The sequence below is a fragment of the Castanea sativa genome, chromosome 4 (assembly GCF_040712315.1).
Source record: "Castanea sativa cultivar Marrone di Chiusa Pesio chromosome 4, ASM4071231v1".
In the NCBI taxonomy this organism is placed as follows: Eukaryota; Viridiplantae; Streptophyta; class Magnoliopsida; order Fagales; family Fagaceae; genus Castanea; species Castanea sativa.
Window position 1 is genome coordinate 11,846,318 of NC_134016.1, and position 20,201 is coordinate 11,866,518.

At 32.2% G+C, this 20,201-nt stretch overlaps 1 protein-coding gene and 1 pseudogene across 1 annotated transcript; both read left to right on the forward strand.

Annotated features, from left to right (window-relative positions):
* The first annotated feature begins 302 nt into the window (after positions 1-302).
* Positions 303-1,876, forward strand: LOC142632452 (uncharacterized). Its single transcript, XM_075806850.1, has 2 exons — positions 303-380; positions 1,235-1,876. Exons 1-2 carry the CDS (start codon positions 303-305, stop codon positions 1,874-1,876), a joined length of 720 nt encoding a protein of 239 aa, XP_075662965.1.
* An 8,966-nt stretch (positions 1,877-10,842) lies between these two features.
* Positions 10,843-20,201, forward strand: part of LOC142630744 (2-isopropylmalate synthase 1, chloroplastic-like) — a 31,054-nt pseudogene continuing 21,695 nt past the window's right edge.

Here is a 20,201-nt window from a genome sequence, read left to right on the forward strand (position 1 = left end):
GAACTTCGATAGATAGCTATTTGTTGAGCAGGTGTTTAGCAAGTGTCCAACTTTAGTAAACACTTTTTCTTCACTTGTTTCTTGGTCCAATCTTCATGGCTTTAATACTAGATTTGAACAATATGTTCTTTGAAGTATTAAGCACATTCTAGATCTACCCAAATACAAGTAAAGTGCGTTTTGTCAAAGGATTAGCCAACTACATAAAATATGTCCTTAACACATCCTATCCATTGGTAGAGCTGGAAATCTCAACGGTGGATGTCCTTATAGACCCAAGTAGGAGGCAATGGAATTTAGACATGATTGATGGTCTTTTCAACACTGAGGAAGCAGAGCTGATTAAGACAATCCCCTTAAGCCGCGAAGCAACTATGGATGTATTGTTTTGGCCACACTCAAGTGATGGGAGGTATAGTTGCAAAACTGGGTACGGTTCTTAAAGATGGAGGTGTTGTGAATTTTCATGAATTCCTAAACCTGTGAGAAACAAAAATAGAGAAAACACACGCCAAAGAGAAATAATCACACTCACAAGACAGTATTTACGTGGTTCAGCAATTTGCCTACGTCCACGGAGTTGCAAGGATTTTACTATTATCAGGGAAAAAAAATATAAAGTGCGGCTACAGTCTTTTTTCTCTCTCAAAAAACGATAACCTCAAAATCCTAATCACAAAACAACGTTTTCTACATCCTGTGCATAAGATTCACAATGGGCTACAAAACGGGCCAAGCCTTCGTTCCATGGACTAAGCCTCAGAAAATCTCCCACTAAAAACCATGCAACATTATTTGGGTCGGGTCAGGTCGTCAACCGGATCAAACAAAACTATGCTCCACAAAAGCCTAATAGGAGAAGGAGCTAAATGATGGACCACAGGTGACTACAAATGATCACTCTCAAGTGTGGAAAGCCGTGTGGTCCATGCGTGCTCCACCGAAAGTAAAAATGCTGCTGTGGCGTGCTTGCCATGAAGCTATGCCTACAAAAAGTGCTATGTTCAGACGTACCATAACGACGGAATCTCACTGCGTCAGGTGCCATTCGTCAACGGAGAGTTCCTTGCATGCCTTTTGGTCTTGCCCAGAATTGGATTCAGTGTGGTCGGATTTAGAGCTATGGAGTGTCCGAGGTGTAGTTCAATTCGTGGACTTCAAAGAGCTCTTATCTTGGCTGATCTGAAACAACCATCATCTTGAGCTTTTCGCAGTCACGGTCTGGAAAATATAGAACCAACAGAACATAGTGCGCCTCAATCAACCTGCAGACTCGCTTCACCAGATAGCTCACATCTCAAAAGTTTGGTTAGCTGATTATCGTGCCAAGCAGATGGATTCGGATATGCCAGTGCAGCAAAATCAGCGCCCTAGAAAGCATTGGAAACCACCACCAGCAGAGCTCTTCAAAATCAACTTTGATAGTGCGGTTTTCCCACATGAAAAAAAAATTGGCATTGGCGTTGTTATTCGAGACCATAGAGGTTTAGTGATAACATCATGTTCAAAATTGGTACACCAAGAATTGTGCAGTGATGATATTGAAGCCACAACTGCGGGGTGGGCTCTAGCTTTTGCCTTGGAGATAGGAGTTAAGCGGGTTGTCTTGGAGGGAGATTCTTTGAATGTCATTAAAGGTTTAACGAAGGAAAAGAAGCTGTTGGTACCAATGGGTTTGCTAATTGAGGATGCAAAAAAATTATCTTACTGTTTTGATGAATTACTTTACTCTCACACAGAGAGGGAATGTAATACTTTAGCTCATAGTATGACTAAATATGCTGTTGGCATACCAGATTTTTTAGTATGGATGGAGGATGTTCCACCACAATTACTCAATGTATTTCAAGCTGACTTATTCGGCTTTTTTGAATAATAGAAATTTCCATGTTTTCCCCCTCAAAAAAAAAAAAAAATTAATGTTCATATAGAAGTTATCTATATAATTCTTCACCTTAAATTCTATCTTCCTCTCTCTACAATCCTAAATCGTTGCCATGCCGAACGGGTCTCGGCAACATTTTTTACTCCATAAAAATGGGGGGGGGGGGGGGGGAACATGCAATATCATGTTTGGTTTTGTATAATCCTTTCATAAATAATTTTAAAAAATTAAATATTAGAAATCTCAATAAAACAAATGATGAACTAAATAAGTGAAAAAAAAAAAACCCGAAAACTTGTGGCATAAATTTGAGATCCACATATAAAAATATAAGAGTCGCATCCAAACTTGAAGTAATCCACTCTCTTGAAGCTTCAATGGAATGGATATAATGATATAATAGCATCTGTGTGGACTTTGCACTCAAGATAACAAGTTGAAGGGTAAGTTTCAAGATCATGAAACTTCATAGCTTGGGCTTCAAAGCTTCAGGATAATCTCTATAATATAACAATGATTTTAATTAAAATGAATATTATAACGTGATTAGATTGAGGTAGAACATATAAGTTGTTTATCAAAATAAGACGTAGAACATATAACCGATAGAAATTTAATGTGATAAACATTCTCAAAAAAAAAAAAAAAAAGTGAAAGAAGCCACCAAAACTGGTGGAACTAATGCATTTTCCGAAAGAATATAAGTTGGATTTTTTCAAGTGAAACAATAGAAATTTAATTTGTGTGGAATTATAAAACTGGAGGAAATAATTGTTCAACAAATGTAGAAGACTCCTTTATCCAAATTACATTAGTATCAATTTCTTTTGCTTATTTGGCTAACTCTAATGCTGCAAATGTTTAGCAAATATATACGGAAACAATAATCATGGTTTTAGTTGAATTAGAATTTCATATTTTTTAAAACTTAGTCAAGTGTATCTATTGAAGATTTTAAAAGTAGATAAATTAATGCTTAAAATTGTTGATAAAAAAATTGTGTATTATAAAATTGTAGAGAATTCATAAAGTGAAGAGGAAAAATAAGAAAGAAAGAGAAGTTGATAACTTGATATCCACAATTAAGGTTCTGTGTCTATCTAAAGAAATTATAAAGTTGTAGAGGAATAGTTGATAAGAACAATTAAGTTTTGTTTCTATTTAAAAAGTTTTGCAATTTGGTGTAGCCAAAACACTAAAAGTAGTTGATAAGAAAAAAAATACAATAATATGTATAATTTAATAAATTATAGGAGAAGAAGATAAGAACAAAATATTATATCTATTTTTTTAAATCTAAAAAAAATGAACAAATAACATTGCTGTTAATTTATCGTGTAGTTAAATTAATGTTATTTTATGGAGTAGTTATATAATTTAAGTAAAAAAATAGAAAAAATAAATTAATAATAAAAAAATTAGATGAAGAATTTGAATTGTAATCAAATTAAAAAATTTTATCAACTAAAAACTATAGGAGAAGAAGATAAGAACAAAAAAAAAAAATTATATCTAATTTTAAAAAAATTTTAAAAAACTTTATACATTTTGGTAAAACCACTAGGTGTAACCACAACTGATACTCTAGAAACCACTTCACTTGTGAGAAGATTTAGCATTATATATAAATAAATACATGAAAAGATAGGAACATTGTCATTGTCATTATAAAAATGTTGTACAAAGTACAAATATAAAACAGTGAAAATGTCCAAAATTTTCCAAATATGGTCCCCTCGTATAACTTTCGGTCTTTCACTTTGATCTTAACTTTTTCATGCTATTAATTCATGTGCACACTTTTGGTGCGATACACATTCCACAAATATAAATGCTTGTAAAGTGTAAAAGGATAGCGGACAGGTTCAAGTCTTATCCTCCAACAGTATACACAAAGAAAAAAAAAAAAAAGTTGAAGATTGCACTTTCACCACCACTCCTAGACTAATTCAAAGCCGCCACAAGGTCCACAACTCTGTCTTCTTGGTTTCCAAGGCTTGAGTCAGTGACATATCCATAAGGTAACATAGAAAAAATTTCATATATAAAAAACAAATATAGAAAAAATTTAGACCCTCTTTTTATGCAACTTTGCCACAGCTCTGAGTTGGCAAATTGTGGAGAAAAAAAAAGTGGTGAATTTGTATCCAAAAAAAAAAAAAATCTAATAGCAAAAACAAATTCACAACTTTTGCTACAATTCTTTCTTGCAATTAATTATAAATAGTAAAAAAAAAAAAGGTTGGTCAAATATAAAAGTGAGAAACAGCTAATCACAATATGTCACATAGGAAAGTTTGTGGATTTACTTATGATTCTAAAACTAAAATAACTCTTTGCCTAATACTGACAAACAACTAGCATAGTATGTTCTGTTGTGAAAAATTTGGGGTCCTAAAATTACTCAAAAACATACAATTTGTCATACACTTTGAGATAGCTTGCATATTTGTAATTGGATAAAAAAAAAGGATCATAACCTCACAACACTTGATTGTAGTAAATGTGAGCAATAGAGAAAAAATTGCGAGGCTACGTGAAAGGTGTATTGTATTACTCACTTTCTACGCAACAGAATAGGGTTTTTTATATTCATTTGATACACCCCCATCCCCTAAACCCATTGTCCTAAACCCCCACTCTCTCCTTGAGGGCTTAACAATTAACATCTCTCTCTCTCTCTCAGCCGTGGCTGCCGTTTTCCTAACCCCCAAGTTCTCCCCCACACCCACAACTTCCATTTCCCCACTAAACCCCATTACTCCACACCACCACCACCTCCACCACCGCTACTCTCCTCTTCATATCTCCCCAAAATACTCATTCCCTTCCACCTTAAAAAAAAAAACTGCCATCTCCTATTCCCACCCCCAATAAAATATAAGACTGTGACCAACCGCAACTGAAAATATATATTTTGTGAAAATGTTGTGATACTTGTTGTGTAAATCAGTGAATGTGTAAACGTCACTGTAGTAGCTACGTTATTTTTTGATTTATTCAATATGTACTATTCATCACTTCATTAGTCCTTTCTTTTTTTCTTTTTTCCAGTCATTGATTTGTGCTTTTTTTTTTTTTAATATTATATGAGCTAGCATATATATTTTTATATTGATACAATAAATTTCATAATACACAATTAGTAAGGTGTCAATTTTTTATAAGTCGAAATAAAATAATAAAATATGAGACTATGATCAACCACAACTGAAAATAAATGTTTTGTGAAAATGTTGTAATACTTGTTATTATTATGATATTTTCACAATTGTTGAGGACTCAATTTCGTATGGATCAAATAAAAAATTTTCAAGTCCACAACATTTTCACATTAATTTCACAACAAATCCTAGATGGTAAACTACTATTGATGGATAAAAAAGTGATATCAGTTGTAGATTCATTTTTAAATCAGTAACAACTTGTCATTTAAAATTTGTTATGTAAATATTATGGATAGCATTTCTATAAATAAAAATATATATATATCAGGCCGAAATTTACTACGACTGAAAATAAAAGTATTGTGAATATATTGTGAAATTTTGTTATATTTCTAGACTTCTTTTTTGGTTTAGTCAAATTTGGTGAGCAAAAATTCACTATTTCACGCACAATTTTCTTTTGTTGGTTTTGTTTTTTAATGCATAATTTAAAGTGGTTGTCCCAATTAAAAATCAATAACAATTTACCATTTAGGATTTGTTGTGAAAATGTTGTGGATGTAGCATTACTCTAAAATAAAATTATAAAATATCATACCAACGCCCACCGTAGCTAAAATAAAGGTATTGAAAAAATATTGTGATATTTATTGTGTTTCTGACTTTTTTTTTTTAGCCAATTTGTTGAGCCAAAATTCATAGTTTTACAGATAGTTTTTCTTGGGTTTTTTTTTTAAAATTTTTTTAACACATTGTTTAAAGAAAAAAAAAATACATAGTTTTACTAAAAATATAGAAAAAAGTATTTTCCCCCTTTATGTTTGGAGTAATTTTATCCCCCAATTTTAAAGTTGAATAATTTCCTCATTTATATTTTGTACACAAGCATATAGTCTCTACTGTTACTCTCTTAGTTAAATCCTAACAAAATCTTATGATTCATAGAATATTTCATTGTGCAATATCTAAAATGCCTCACTAAATTTCAATGTCCCAAAAATTTTCTTTGTGTATTTTGAGATTTATATGTTAGTCATACTTAAAAAGTAAAAATGATGATCTATAGTATTCTATTTGTTACCTAGAGAAAACTAATTTATTTGAGGTTTAAATCTTCTAGATTTATAATTTTATCTAAAAACTTCAATGACATGTGTCTTTTGTTATTTTGTTATTTTTTTTATTTCTTAAAAAGGTGTTCATTAAAAATTAAGTAAGCTAAGTATCGTAGTTAGGCTCATAAAATAAAATGATAAAGAAGGAAGTATGTATAACAAAATATTCATTGCAGATGGTTGTAAGTATTTAATTTGATGAAGAGTTTCAATTGTAGCATATGTCATCATTTATTGCGAAAATTTAAATATTGTGACAATGTTTTATTAAAACTTAGTTGTTTATTGTTGGGAGATGATGACATTTGTTATCATTCTTAGTATAATTTTTTGGCGAGTAGATACTCTTTTTAGTAAATAGATTCTAAGAAATTATAATCTATATAATATATATATATATATATATATATATATATATATATATATATATATATATATATATATAAAAGGTGAAGCAGAGAGAAACTCCAATTGCAATTCTAAATTAGAATTCTAATTTATATTGTGCCACGTGTCAATGTAAATATGAAATTGGAGTATAATTTTCCTCTATCTGTTGTAATTCCGATGTACTTTTTTTTTTTTTTTCCATACCTGTGTATTTTCAAATTCACCTCCCTTTTCCACACCGATTTGGACACTTTAATATTCAACTCCCCTCTTCTTCAATCAATACTATGGAATTTCAAAAGAATATCTTGGTATCAATGATGCCGTGTCAATGTAAATATGAAATTGGAGTTTAATTTTCCTCCATCTGTTGTAATTTCGATGTGCTTTTTTTTTTTTTTTTTTCCATACCTGTGTATTTTCAGGTTCACCCCCCTTTTCCACACCGATTCGGGCACTTTAATATTCAACTCCCCTCTTCTTCAATCAATACTATGGAATTTCAAAAGAATCTCTTGGTATCAACGATGCATGTATTTGGGTATTTTTGTATTTTATATAAGAAGATGTTCTCTAAATATTCCGATTGTACTTGTCTTTACAATTTTCATGGTCCTGGTTTCTGCTTTGCAAAACGAATTCCAACCATTCCTAAGGTTTGATTACTACTTTCTTTCATCTGCCTATATTGTCGTTCCTTTTTTTTGTAAATTTTTTATTGTTTAATTATATAATTTTGTGGTTTTCCTATGATTAATGTTGCATGTTTATTTTCTTTCATCTGCCTATACTTTCTTTCCTTTCTGTCAATAATTTTTATTGTTTAATTATAAAATTGTTTTGTTTTCCTATCATTGATGTTGCATGTTTCTTTTCTTTTTCAAAATACGTTATTAGCATGAGTCTCTACCCAATTTCGAAAGGAAGTTGTAATCTCATTATTCTTCAAACATCAAAGATTATTTGTGTAGTTTTCTCAACTCGCTACAAGTTTTCTTTACTCGCTACAAGTTTTCTTTTAATGAATTATTACTTATCCTATTTGTTTGTCTTTACGTTTTATACTCATAATTTTAGTGATTTTTAATTGATTAATTTTTTTTATGAAATTTACGTTATTTTATTGTTATATATTGTTATGAGATGTACGTTATGAGATTCACATTTAATTAATTAAAATATTTTGCTAAAAATGGTTTGTGATAAAGCAACTTAATTATAGCTATATGTACCGTGTATGAATCAACCTTGAATATATATGTCTATGTAGCATTCTTTCATTAGAATTTTGTATGATATAAATATTTGTTAAAAAATTACATAATGCTAAGTTTTATTAAACATGAATAAACTAAGTCTTTTAAACATGACTAAACTCATGATTAATAAATAAATAAAAAACAAAACCAATAGTATCACTTAAATAACAAAATGCAATATATTTATTTTCATTGTTTTATTAAATTATATCCATTCCCGTGCGATAGCATGGCTTACATACTAGTAATAAGTAAAGCAGAGAGAATCCAATTAAATTTCAAATTGAAATTCAATTAGAGTCTAATTTTGCACCATGTGTCTTATTTAATCTAAATTTTAGAATTTTGTGCCAAGTGAGTTAATTTAGTGTAAAAATTGAATTTCAATTAGAGTTTAATTTTGCGCCATGTGTTTCATCTAATCCAAATTTTTAAATTTTTGTGCCAAATTAGTTAATTTAATGTAGAAAACAAGGAGTCCAATACAATAAACCATAAAAAAAAAAATCATATAGCTAAAAAAATTCAAATTTATAAGTCATATATATATATAGGCAAAACTTAGAGAAAGTTGAATTAGAATTTGAAATTATAATTCAATTTTGCATATGTTTAAATTTATATGGGGACTACACTATAATTATCCATTTAAGCATGTGCCATGTGTCTATTTTAATTTTTTTAATCTTTGTGTCAATTGAGTTAATGAGTGCAATATACTAAGAATAATGAACTATAAAATTAAAAAAAAAATTTACATATACTCAATAAAAATTACCATATGTTATTCAAAAAAAATATAAAATAAAAACCACCAAACGTTCTATCTTATTAAAATTAGAAAAAAAATGATCACAAGTAGTATTAAATTTTGGTAAGAATTTTGATATGTGACTAATTATATTTACTTTACAAAAATAATTTGACTAATTATCTATATTTTATGATAAAAATAGTATTTAATTTTAAATGTATCTATACATATGCATGAATGTATGTGTTACATGTTTTTTTTTAAATAATAATTTGATTAATTATTTATATTTTTATAATAAAATTTTTGCTTAATTTTAAATGTATCTATACATTTGCATGGAATTACATACTAGTACTAAATAAATAAAAAGTTATATATTAAATAATTATTCTAAATTTAAATACATGATTTGATATTACTTTAATTAAAAATTCTATCTAAATTTTTTTCAACTCAATGGCAACACGTGCAACCCTTACTAGTTTTCGTTAAAAAGGACAGGTTAGAGACTTTGGCCCTTTGCCCCTGCGCCTTCCTTAAATGGCAAAAGCTTAGCATTATATGTAAACAAATACATGAAAAGATAAGAACCTTGTCATTGTCATTGTCATTGTCATTGTGATTATAAACACGTTGTAGAAAGTACAAACATAAAACAGTAAAAATGTCCAAAATTTTCTAAATATGGTCCCCTCATATAACTTCCGGTCTTCCACTTTGTTCTTTTTTTGGTTTTTGTCTTTCACTTTTGATCTTAACTTTTGCGTGAGCTATCACCTCATCCACCCACTTTTAGTGTGATGATCATTGCATCGTGGGAGGGCAAAGTCAGGTTCAGGTCTCATCCTCCAACAGTATACACAAGTAAAATAAAAATTGAAGATTACACTTTCACCACCAACCCCTAGACTACTTCAACGCCGCCACAAGGCCCACAACTCTGTCTTCTTGGCACTCGTAGGCTTGAGTCGGTGACACATCCATAAGGTTCTTCTATTAACATAGAAAAATTTTCATATATAAAAAAAAAACATCGAAAAAATTTAAACCCTTTTTTTTTTTATGCAACTTTGCCACAACTCAGAGTTGGCAAGTCGTGGAGAAAAAAAGTGGTGAATTTATGTAACAAAAAAAAAATCTATTAACAAAAACAAATTCATAATTTTTGTTACAATTCTTTCTTGCAATTAATTATAAATTGTAGAAAAAAATAGTCCGTCAATAGAAAAGGGAAAGACAACTAATCATAATATGTCACGTAGGAAAGTTGTGAATTTACTTGTGGTTCTAAAATTAAAATAACTCTTTGCCTAATAGTGACAAACAACTATCATATTATGCTCTATTGTGAAAATTTGGGGTCCTAAAATTACTCAAAAATATACATTTTGTCACGTACTTTGAGATAAATTGCATGTTTGTAATTGGATAAAAAAAAAAAAAAGAATTATAACCTTACAACACTTATTTTTTGTTGTTGAGAAAATTAAGTATTTTAACACACATACAAGAGGAGAGGGGAGAAGGTTTTAAAGAAACTAACATAGGTGTATATCTAAAATGGCTTAACTCTTAAATACATAGCACAAACTTTAAACCTCTATAACTCATATTCATTTTTCAATATGGAATTAACTCATTATTTTTCTTTTGGAAATATTAAGGGCCTATTTGGTACACAAATTTAAACACATGTTTTTAATTTTTAAACAACAATACACATATTTCTATACATTTTTTTACTCACACGTATTTCCAAAAAAACTAAAAACTGTTGTTTAAACACACATACCAAACTATTGTTTAAATACATATCACAGATTTTATTTCTCTATAACTCACACTCATTTTTCAATATAGAATTAACTCACTATTTTTTTTTGGGAATATTAAGAGTCTGTTTGGTACACAAATTTGAACACATATTTTTAATTTTTAAATAACATTACACATATTTCTATACACTCTTTTCCTCACACATATTTTCAAAAAATTTAAAAACGGTTGTTTAAACATACATACCAAACTTGCCCTTAGTATTTTAAATTTTTAACACACACTCACAACACTGGACTGTGGAGTGGTGAGCAATGCAGAAAAAATGGTGAAGCAACGTGGAAGGTGTATTGTATTACTCACTGTCTACGCAACAGAATAGGGTCTTTTATATTCATTTGATAGACTCTCATCCCCCAAAACCAATGTCCTAAGCCCCCACACTCTCCTTCAGGGCTTAAAACAGCTAACGTCTCTTCCCCCCCCCTCACCCATGGCCGCCGTTTTCTCAACCCCGAAGTTCTCCCCCACACCCACAACTTCCATTTCCCCACTAGACCCCATAACTCCGCACCACCACCTTCCTCTTCATTTCTCCCCAAAACACTCATTCCCTTTCACCTTAAAAAAAACCACCATCTCCTGTTCCCACCCCCAACAGACCCCATCAAACTCCACACCCACACCTTCCCCCCGCCGCCGCCCCAATTACATCCCCAACCGCATCTCGGACCCCAACTACGTCCGCATCTTCGACACCACTCTCCGCGACGGCGAGCAATCCCCCGGCGCCTCTCTAACCTCCAAAGAAAAACTGGACATTGCCCGGCAGCTCGCCAAGCTCGGGGTCGACATCATCGAGGCCGGCTTCCCGGCCGCCTCCAACGACGATTTCGAGGCCGTGAAGACCATTGCCAAGGAGGTTGGCAATGCTGTCGATGCCGATGGGTACGTTCCGGTCATCTGTGGCCTCTCTCGCTGTAATGAGAAAGATATTCGGAGAGCCTGGGAAGCTGTCAAGTCCGCCAAGCGACCCAGGATTCATACCTTCATTGCCACCAGTGCTATTCACATGGAATTCAAGTTGAGGAAGACCAAAGAACAGGTCATTGAGATTGCAAGGAGTATGGTGAGTTTTGCAAGGAGCTTGGGCTGTGATGACGTCGAGTTTAGCCCCGAAGATGCTGGGAGGTTTGCTTTTCACCTTGCTTTTTCAGTTTTCTGAAATGGGTTTGTGAAAAAAAGTGAGATTTTAAAATGCTAAGATATTGATGACTCTTTGATCCGTGCGTTTGAATAATATTTTTCAAGTTTAAAAGTTTTTTTATTAAAAAATGCGAGTGAAAAAGTACGTAAAAATACGTGTAATATTATTTAAAAATTAAAAATTATTGTTTAAAATCATATACCAAACCCTCTGATTAATTGTTATTCTAGCCAAATGTGATAAAGTAGGGATTTGCTCTGCATTGTTATAAAATTTGCAAATGGGTAACTTTTGTACTTATTTTGATGGAAATGAGAAACCAGTTTCAATTAATGGTTGGTATTGGGGGCAAAAAGAGTAGAGCAGTATAATTGAAAAATGACTGTTGTTTTTTCTTGGGACAGTCCCATCAGTTTAAGTGTTCAATCGCTTAGCTTAACTTTGTTTTCTACACTTTCTCCACATGTTAGTTTATTGTGAATAAGAGGGCGTTTGGATTCACCTTATCAGGCTGCGTTTTGCGTTTTAGCGTTTAGAGCTTTTTTTTTAATTTTTTTTTAGCCGTAGTTGTTGACTAATTCCCCATGAACAGTGCATCCGTGCACTGTTCATGGACCCACAAATTTCACTTTTCAGCAACTTTTTCATTAAAAATGGGTCACACGGTACTATTCACACATTTAAAAATTATTTTGCTACAGTATTTTCAATTTTCAATTTTTAGCAATAGGTTCTATCTAAACGGACCCTAAAAAGGAAGGTGGTACTTAGTGCACAAAACTTTCTTTTTTGCATGATTTGGGAGAGGTGATTGGTAGAAAATTGTGAATAGCCTATCTAAGAAAAAAATGTTTATTGTGAATGGTTTTCATTTTGTACAGAGGTTTCCTGATTTCTCATTTTTTATTGTTTTATTTGAGAACTCTGATAGAGTTATTGATGTGTTGCTATTTGTTGTGCTTTATTCTCAATAAGATTATAGACTTCTAGCCTATGAAGCTCGGGTGTGTTTCCAGATTCGGGTGCGGATGTGGGTGCGGGTGTGGGACTCGACAATTTTTGAAAAAATAGGGTGCGGGAGAGGTGGGGTGTGGTGATTAAAAAATTATTAAAATTTTTTTTATTTATACATTTTATATATTATTAAGCATGCTTTTTAATATTGTAATAATAATAACTAACTTCTGAGCACGCACTTCTGCATGTGTTCAAAGGCTCTTTTATTTTTTGGGTAAATTTTAATAATTTGCATCCATTATAATTTGAAATTACTTCATTTTTCAATTACAAAAAATTTCTAGAGGTGTGATAAATATTATGCATTTGTGTTTGTGAGAAATTCAACCACTGAGAGTTTTTTTTTTTGGGTAGGGGGTAAAGAGTGTTATATCAACCAAGGGAGTGTTTTTTTTATTTTTATGAACGTGAGAAGTGTTTTGGTGTAGGGGGGGGGGGTGTTTTTTTTTTAATAGAACTTTTTTTTTTCAATAGGAACATGGGTAGATATTTGATAGTGTGTGTTTCTTTTTTATTTTTTATTATTTTTTTATACTTGAATTTCTAAAGGTTTTGCAGGGAAGAGTTTTTATTATTATTATTATTATTATTATTATTATTATTTTATAAATTTATTTATAAACTATTGGGAAGAGTTTGTATTTGTGAGAAGTTACATGGGTGGATAATTGATAGAGCGTTATTTGAATGTGGGGAGGTTTTTTTTGGTTGATGAATGTGGGGAGTGTATTGGTGTATTGGGAGTGTTTTTTTTCTTGGGTGGCCGGGGTAGTTTTTTTATTTTTTTATTTGAAAGAACGTGGGATAGTATTTCAATGTAGAAATAGGAGTAGTGTTTCAACGTGGGTAGGAATTTATTTAGGATTGAATTTACTATTTTAGCCCCATTTTGATTAGTTTAGATTAATAAAATTAGGGGTATTTTTGACAATAAAAAAAGCAATAACTAACTTTTCGAATCGGTGAATCCTCTTAATAATAACTAGCCTCTGAGCGCGTGCTCAGAGGCTCTTCTATTTTTTGGATAAAGATTAATAATTTGCATTTATTATAATTTGGAATTTCTACTTTTTCCAATACCAAAAAAAAAAAAAAAAATCTAAGGGTGCGATGAATACGTGGTGTGAATTTTGTGGATTAGAGGAGTTTTAAAACTAACAAAGAGTGATCTTATTTTGTATGGAGTTAGTGAGTAGAAGTAGGAATTTAAATTAACATAAAAGCAGGAGTTTAGTAGAAGTTGGAAGGCATTTCAACATATAAGTAAGAATTTATTATTTTTGTCAATTTACTATTTTAACCCCATTTTTAAGTTTTAGGTAGGGTATTTTGACAATAAAAAAAAAAAAAACTAACTTCCTTTTGTCAATTTACTATTTTAACCCCATTTTTAAGTTGTTGTTTAATTAATTTAGGGGTATTTTTGATAGAAAAAAGCAATAACTAATTTTTTGAATCCTCTTAATATATACAGATAATAATAATTAGTGGAAGAGTGTTCCTATTTTGTAGACAATATTTTAGTGCAAGTTAGACATGTATTTTTACCAGACTATCCTTTAGTTTTGTCTCTACTTAAACCTAGGGGTGTAGGGGTATTTTGGAACAAAAAAAATCTGGTCAAAACAGGAGAAGTCTCTTAAATAGTAGTATAGAATATAGATAATAATAATAATAACTAGCCTCTAACCATGCGCTCACACTTGTACTCAGAGGATCTTCTATTTTTTGGGTAAAATTTTATAATTTGCATCAATTATAATTTTAATATTTGGTACAAAAAGCATAATACTCATAGCACATCTAGGATTTTTTGTGATTGAAAAATGTAGTAATTTCAAATTATAATTTATGCAAATTATTAAATTTTACCCAAAAAAATAGTAACTTTATAATGTGGGTTTCTAAAATAAAATAAAAAAATTTAAGTGGGTTTTAAAAAAACAGAAATATTTTCGGCCAATTAAAAAAATAAAGAAAGAGAAAAATTTAAACGTGAAGTTTGTTTTCAAATAAGTGGGTTAGTGGAAGAGTAATCCTATTTTGTAAGCAATGTTTTAGTGGGAGTTAAAAATGTATTTTTACTTTGCTGTCCTTTAGTTCTATCTCTACTTAAACTTAAGGAAATATGAGTATTTTGGCTCCAAAAAAAATCCGGTCCAAACAGGGGAAGCCCTTTAAATAGTAGTATAGATAATAATAATAATATAATAAATAGATAGTAATGAGTACACAAAAGTTTTTGGCACTTGAATTATTGACAGAGGTATTAAAATAGATGAGGCTTTTCAAAAAAAAAAAAAAAGGATGGGGCTTAGTGACTCACGTATTTGGCGAGCCCAAAAACAAAATAAAGGATATATATGGCAGGTATTAAAATAAGTGTAGCTTCTCGTTAAAAAAAAGAAAAAAAAGGGTAGATGTGGCTCTCACGTGTTTGGTCAGAGAGGCACAAAATACAAAATAAAACTTTTAAGTTGTTCTTATCGAAAAAAGAAACAAAACTCTTCAAAAAAAGAAAAAGAAAAAAAGAAACAGAATAGAACAACTCACTCAAGAAGACGAAGCAAAGAAGAAGACAAAGAAGCAAAGAAGAAGAAGAAGAAGAAGAAAGGGGTTAAGGCCGATGAAGAAGAAGATGAAGAAGCAAAGAAGAAGAAGACAAAGAACAACTCGTCTAAGTTTTTTTTTCCTTATCGGCCGATTTCCTTTTTCGGGCTGAAACACACCGATATTTGGCTGATATGATCCGATTCGGCCAGAATCAGCTCGGTTCGGTGCGAATCGGTGCACGTCAGAGCCGAATCTGTGCGAGTCAGTGGGAATCTGAAAACGAAAAAAAAAATCTGACACGGCACCGACGCGTGGGTAGCAGTGTCACCTACTGCACCCTGAGTCGGGCCGTGTCGGACTCTGGTACGGCAACCCTGTAGCCGCGTTGATGCTTTCTAGCTTCTAGCAAACCAAAAAATGAGAAAAAGGAAAAACCCTATTCTCAATGATGATTGTTCTCTATAGTTGGTCATTGGCTCTTTTTTTTGTTTTTGTTTCATTTTTTGTGCCTAAATACATTGTTAGTCCTTAAATTTTAGGTTGGTTAGCCCATGATTGATTTTAGTCCCTAACAAACTTAAAGTTATTACTTTTAATCCCTCACATGACGTGACGTAACAGTTGCGTCAGCTAAAAGTGATGAGTTTAAGTTTGTTAGGACTAAATCCAACCACTTTAAGTTTTTAGGGACTAAAAATAATAACTTTAAATTTGTTATGGACTAAAAGAGATTAATTTAAATTAAAATCGCTCATAGGATAAATTTTAGGAACTAAGAATGTATTTTGGCCTTTATTCTTCATTAGATTAGAAAACCTAACAATCTTTTTGTTTCTTTGAATCTACCAGATCTGATAGGGAGTTCCTTTATGAAATATTGGGTGAAGTTATATAGGCTGGTGCGACAACTCTAAACATACCTGACACTGTGGGCATTACTGTGCCTACTGAATTTGGGAAATTGATTTCTGATATAAAGGCCAATACCCCTGGAATCGAAAATGTTATTATTTCAACTCACTGCCAAAATGATCTTGGGCTTTCTACTGCTAACACTGTATCGGTATGTCCATCTTTTCTTTTGCTCTGTTTATTCATCGGGAAAAAAAATTGCACCCATTTTTTGTTTCATCTGTACAGGGGGCATGTGCTGGTGCGAGGCAGCTGGAAGTGACAATCAATGGCATTGGTGAAAGAGCTGGGAATGCTTCACTAGAGGAGGTGAGTACTGAATCATGTGAGGTTCTGCAGAAAATGAATATCTAATTCTATGTTGCATGGATACTTGTAACAGGGAGGCACATAAACTTATCCAATACTCCTAGCTAGATATATGATATTTAGAATTGTGCATATTTAACTAGAGATTAAGATTATATCTGTAGCTGAATATATAAACTGGGTTCAAGATACTTTGTTTTTATTGGTAAGTTACACTTGCAAATGGTGGGCATTGAAGCCATGACCTCACCCTCAACCTTGCTCTTACAATGGAAGGAGGTGTCATTTGAGTTAGAGTTCATTAGCCAAATTTTGACTAACTTTTAAATTAGGTGTTCTTGAATGATAAAATTATTATTCCAAAGAACTATAGAATATCAAAAATTTTTACAAATAATTGACATGCATATGAAACATTGTATTTATTTATTGGTGTATCCTCTTGCCACATATGTATAATCTCTTTCCATATCCTGAATTTGTTTCTATGCTTCCTATGTGTGAATGCTATTACAAATAATTTATGAGAACATGATTCTTGTCGTATGCTAACCTAACATTAAATTATAATTGGTCAATAAATGAGGTCACTTTCATTCCCATTAAAAAGGCCTTGCATATGAGCATTAGCGTCTCCCATTGCAGCCTTAAGTAATTACTATCCTTCAGATGCCTCCAATATTATTACGGTGTGCCATAGAACATATGCTACTCACATATGTCTGAAGATATACAGGGACTTACAAGGCTTCCGGGCATCCATATTCACTTAGATCAATGTCATCAAAAAGTAATTCAAAATCAAATGCATCTTGTTTCTGATCCTGATTTCTGTATGTCCATGTTTATAAGTCTCTCTCTCTCTCCCCCTTGTTCTTCAAAAAATTCTCACTAATTAAAGTATACAAGCATTTTGGATGCCATTGTCAGTTAGAAATTTGATGCTGGAGATTTTAAAGATCAATGAAAAAGAAAAGAAGGCCCATTAGTTCATTGTTTTTTATTTATCTAATTTATGTTTTATTTATCATTATGTCATTAGCATTTTAAAAGGTCATATGACTTTTAATGAAGTTGGTTTGTTAGGATTAACTTGTTATATGTAAGATAAAGGGTTAGGATACTAGGCTTACTAAAGGCTATCATAAATAGCCTCTTTTGAGTCATTGTAGGAAACCTCTTCTTATCTGTGATTTGAATATTTGTTGAGCTCTTTGACCCTAGAAATTGATATTTGATTGTTCCAACTTCAATCTTATCATCTTTTTCTTTGCCTTAATCTTGTTTGTTGTTGGAATTTCTCTTTGAAGCCTTCTCCTACACTAGATCTAGGTTCTCCTCACCATCATCAAGTGGTATCAGAGCGAAATATTCTAGATCTAAGCCACATAATTTAGATTAGAGTCTAAGGTTGCAACTTTTTAGGTATGGTTGGTCATGGTAGAGGTCTTGGGGGTAGACAAAATCAAGACCAACAGACAAAGATGGATGAGATATGGCGTATGATTGAAAATTTGTTGTGAGTTGTACAAGTTCTTTAGCAGCGAGAACTGGTGGGAACCAGTGCAGAGATTCCAAAAGGTGACTGCACAGACCAGAAGTTAGTCTCAAGGATGAGAACGATAATAAAAAATGAAAGCTCCTTTCATGATGTTGGAACCATAGCACATTTAAAATAAATAAATAAAACTTCATTGAAGAAAAGAGAGTAACACAAAGAACCAAAGCACACAGGCAGTGTGCTAAGGATCAGCAAAAAACAAACTACAAAACATGAAAATTACAACAATCAAGAAAATTAGCTAAAGAAACAAAAGTAAAAAGCCCTGAGGCATTTGTCCACTCAAATAAAGTTTGGAGGAAAAGTAGCTTCAAGTTATAGATTGACCTCTCATTTCCTTCAAACGTACAAGCATTCCGTTCCTGCCAGATAACCCACGAGACAATGAGGGATCATGGCCCAAATCGCTGCAGATCTATGCTTCCTCAAATTATCCACAGTTAAAATCCTCCCCAAAGCAGCTGACCAAAGGAAGAAACTAACCTTTATTGGTACTTTTGGCTTCCATATGGTATTCCAAGGAAAAGAGAGTTGGGTATTAGAATGTAGGACCCTATAATAGGATCAAACATAAAAAATCTGCTTGGAAGAAGGTTTCAAATAGAGCTGATTCGCTGCATTACTTCTCATCAAACCAGAATATATCAAATCTAAGAAGGTTGCAATCAATTCCAACTCCCAATCTTGTGCTGGACGAACAAAACTGACATTCTAGTGATAACTATCCCTTGAGGGAGACAACAATTATGCCACTGAAGCATCCTTGTTACAAGCAATGCTATACAATTCTGGGAAGTTATCCTTTAAAGAGAAGCCCCCATACATTCTTTTCCAACTGGCCAAGTGTCTCTCCATTTTCTCAAGCATGCCATTCCATATAATAGTTGCTTTGAAAGTGGAGCCGAGAGGGAGAACCATATATGGGAGGATCAGTTAATGTGTGCACTTGAATTAAAGGATGAAACTTTTGAAGTAGTTTGTGCCGTAGATTGGGATTCTCCACTAATTTATGAAGATTATCATGAAGAGTATAATCAAGTAGACAAGATTTGGCTTCATGTAGATAGAAGGTCTATTTTTTCCTTTCTTTTTTTTTTTTTTTAAGTAAGAATTTTATTAGAAAAGGAAAAGGAAAGACAATGGATATTGACTAGCCCAATTCAAAGAATAGAACTCAAAAGGAAAGAGAATCAATAAAATTAACCAAAGGCATTGACGGGGTGCCGCCTAGAGCATACATCCAGTCAAACAATGTCCGCAAAATGAGCTCATTGACAATATAGGCAGGAAATTTGATGCCATCAAAGACCTGTCTCTTTCTTTCAAACCACATACATGACGCACAAGGCTCGCCACTCCCTGGCTCCTCTATGGCATTGAAACTGATCTCCCAACATTCCAACAGTCCAAACACACAATTTGGTAACTTTTCTGATCTTAGTGTAGAATGGACCTTGATATGTTTTCTGTCTCCCTGTATGCCATCTTGCATTCTTTATTAGCAAATGAAACTAAGCTGTATAAGATTATGCAGACTTGTTATGGTTTCTAACCAGGTCTTGTTTTTGGCATCTTTCTTCCTTTTAAAATAAGATTATGCAGACAGAAGTAGAACTCCCCATGCCCCCACCTTTTTTTTTTTTTTTATTTATTTAGGAAAGGGTTTAATTATAAGGTTGTGGCTTCATGAAAGATTTTTTCATAGCTAATTTCTTCATATTCTTCTATATTGTTTCATTGTTCTCTTTGCCATTGATTACCCTTTTGTTGTTTAAAGTGGTCTAACATACTTTTGAAATATGCAGGTTGTAATGATCTTAAAATGCCATGAAGGGGATGTCTTGGGAGGTCTTTATACTGGAATTAATCCACGGCACATTTATATGACAAGCAAGATGGTAATTTCTTCACTGTACAAATTACGCCTATTTTTTCATCGTTGGTTGAATGCACTTTTGATACTCAAGTCATAATTGTTTAGGTTGAGGAGTACACTGGGTTGCATGTGCAGCCACACAAAGCTATTGTTGGTCGTAATGCTTTTGCTCATGAAAGTGGTATCCATCAGGTACTCATCACTTATTATCTCTGTGACTGCACCCTATCTGTTATAGCTCATTTTGAAGAGTTGGTAGGAAGTGGCTAGAAAAGCAATCTATTATCTATCAACGTTTGCTCATGATTGGAAAACAAAATTGATTTAGAAATCTGAAGCACTTTACCTTTTATATTGAACAACTGAAATAGAATTTATGAGGAGGCCTTTTTATGGCTCTCTGTGTTTTTTTTTTTT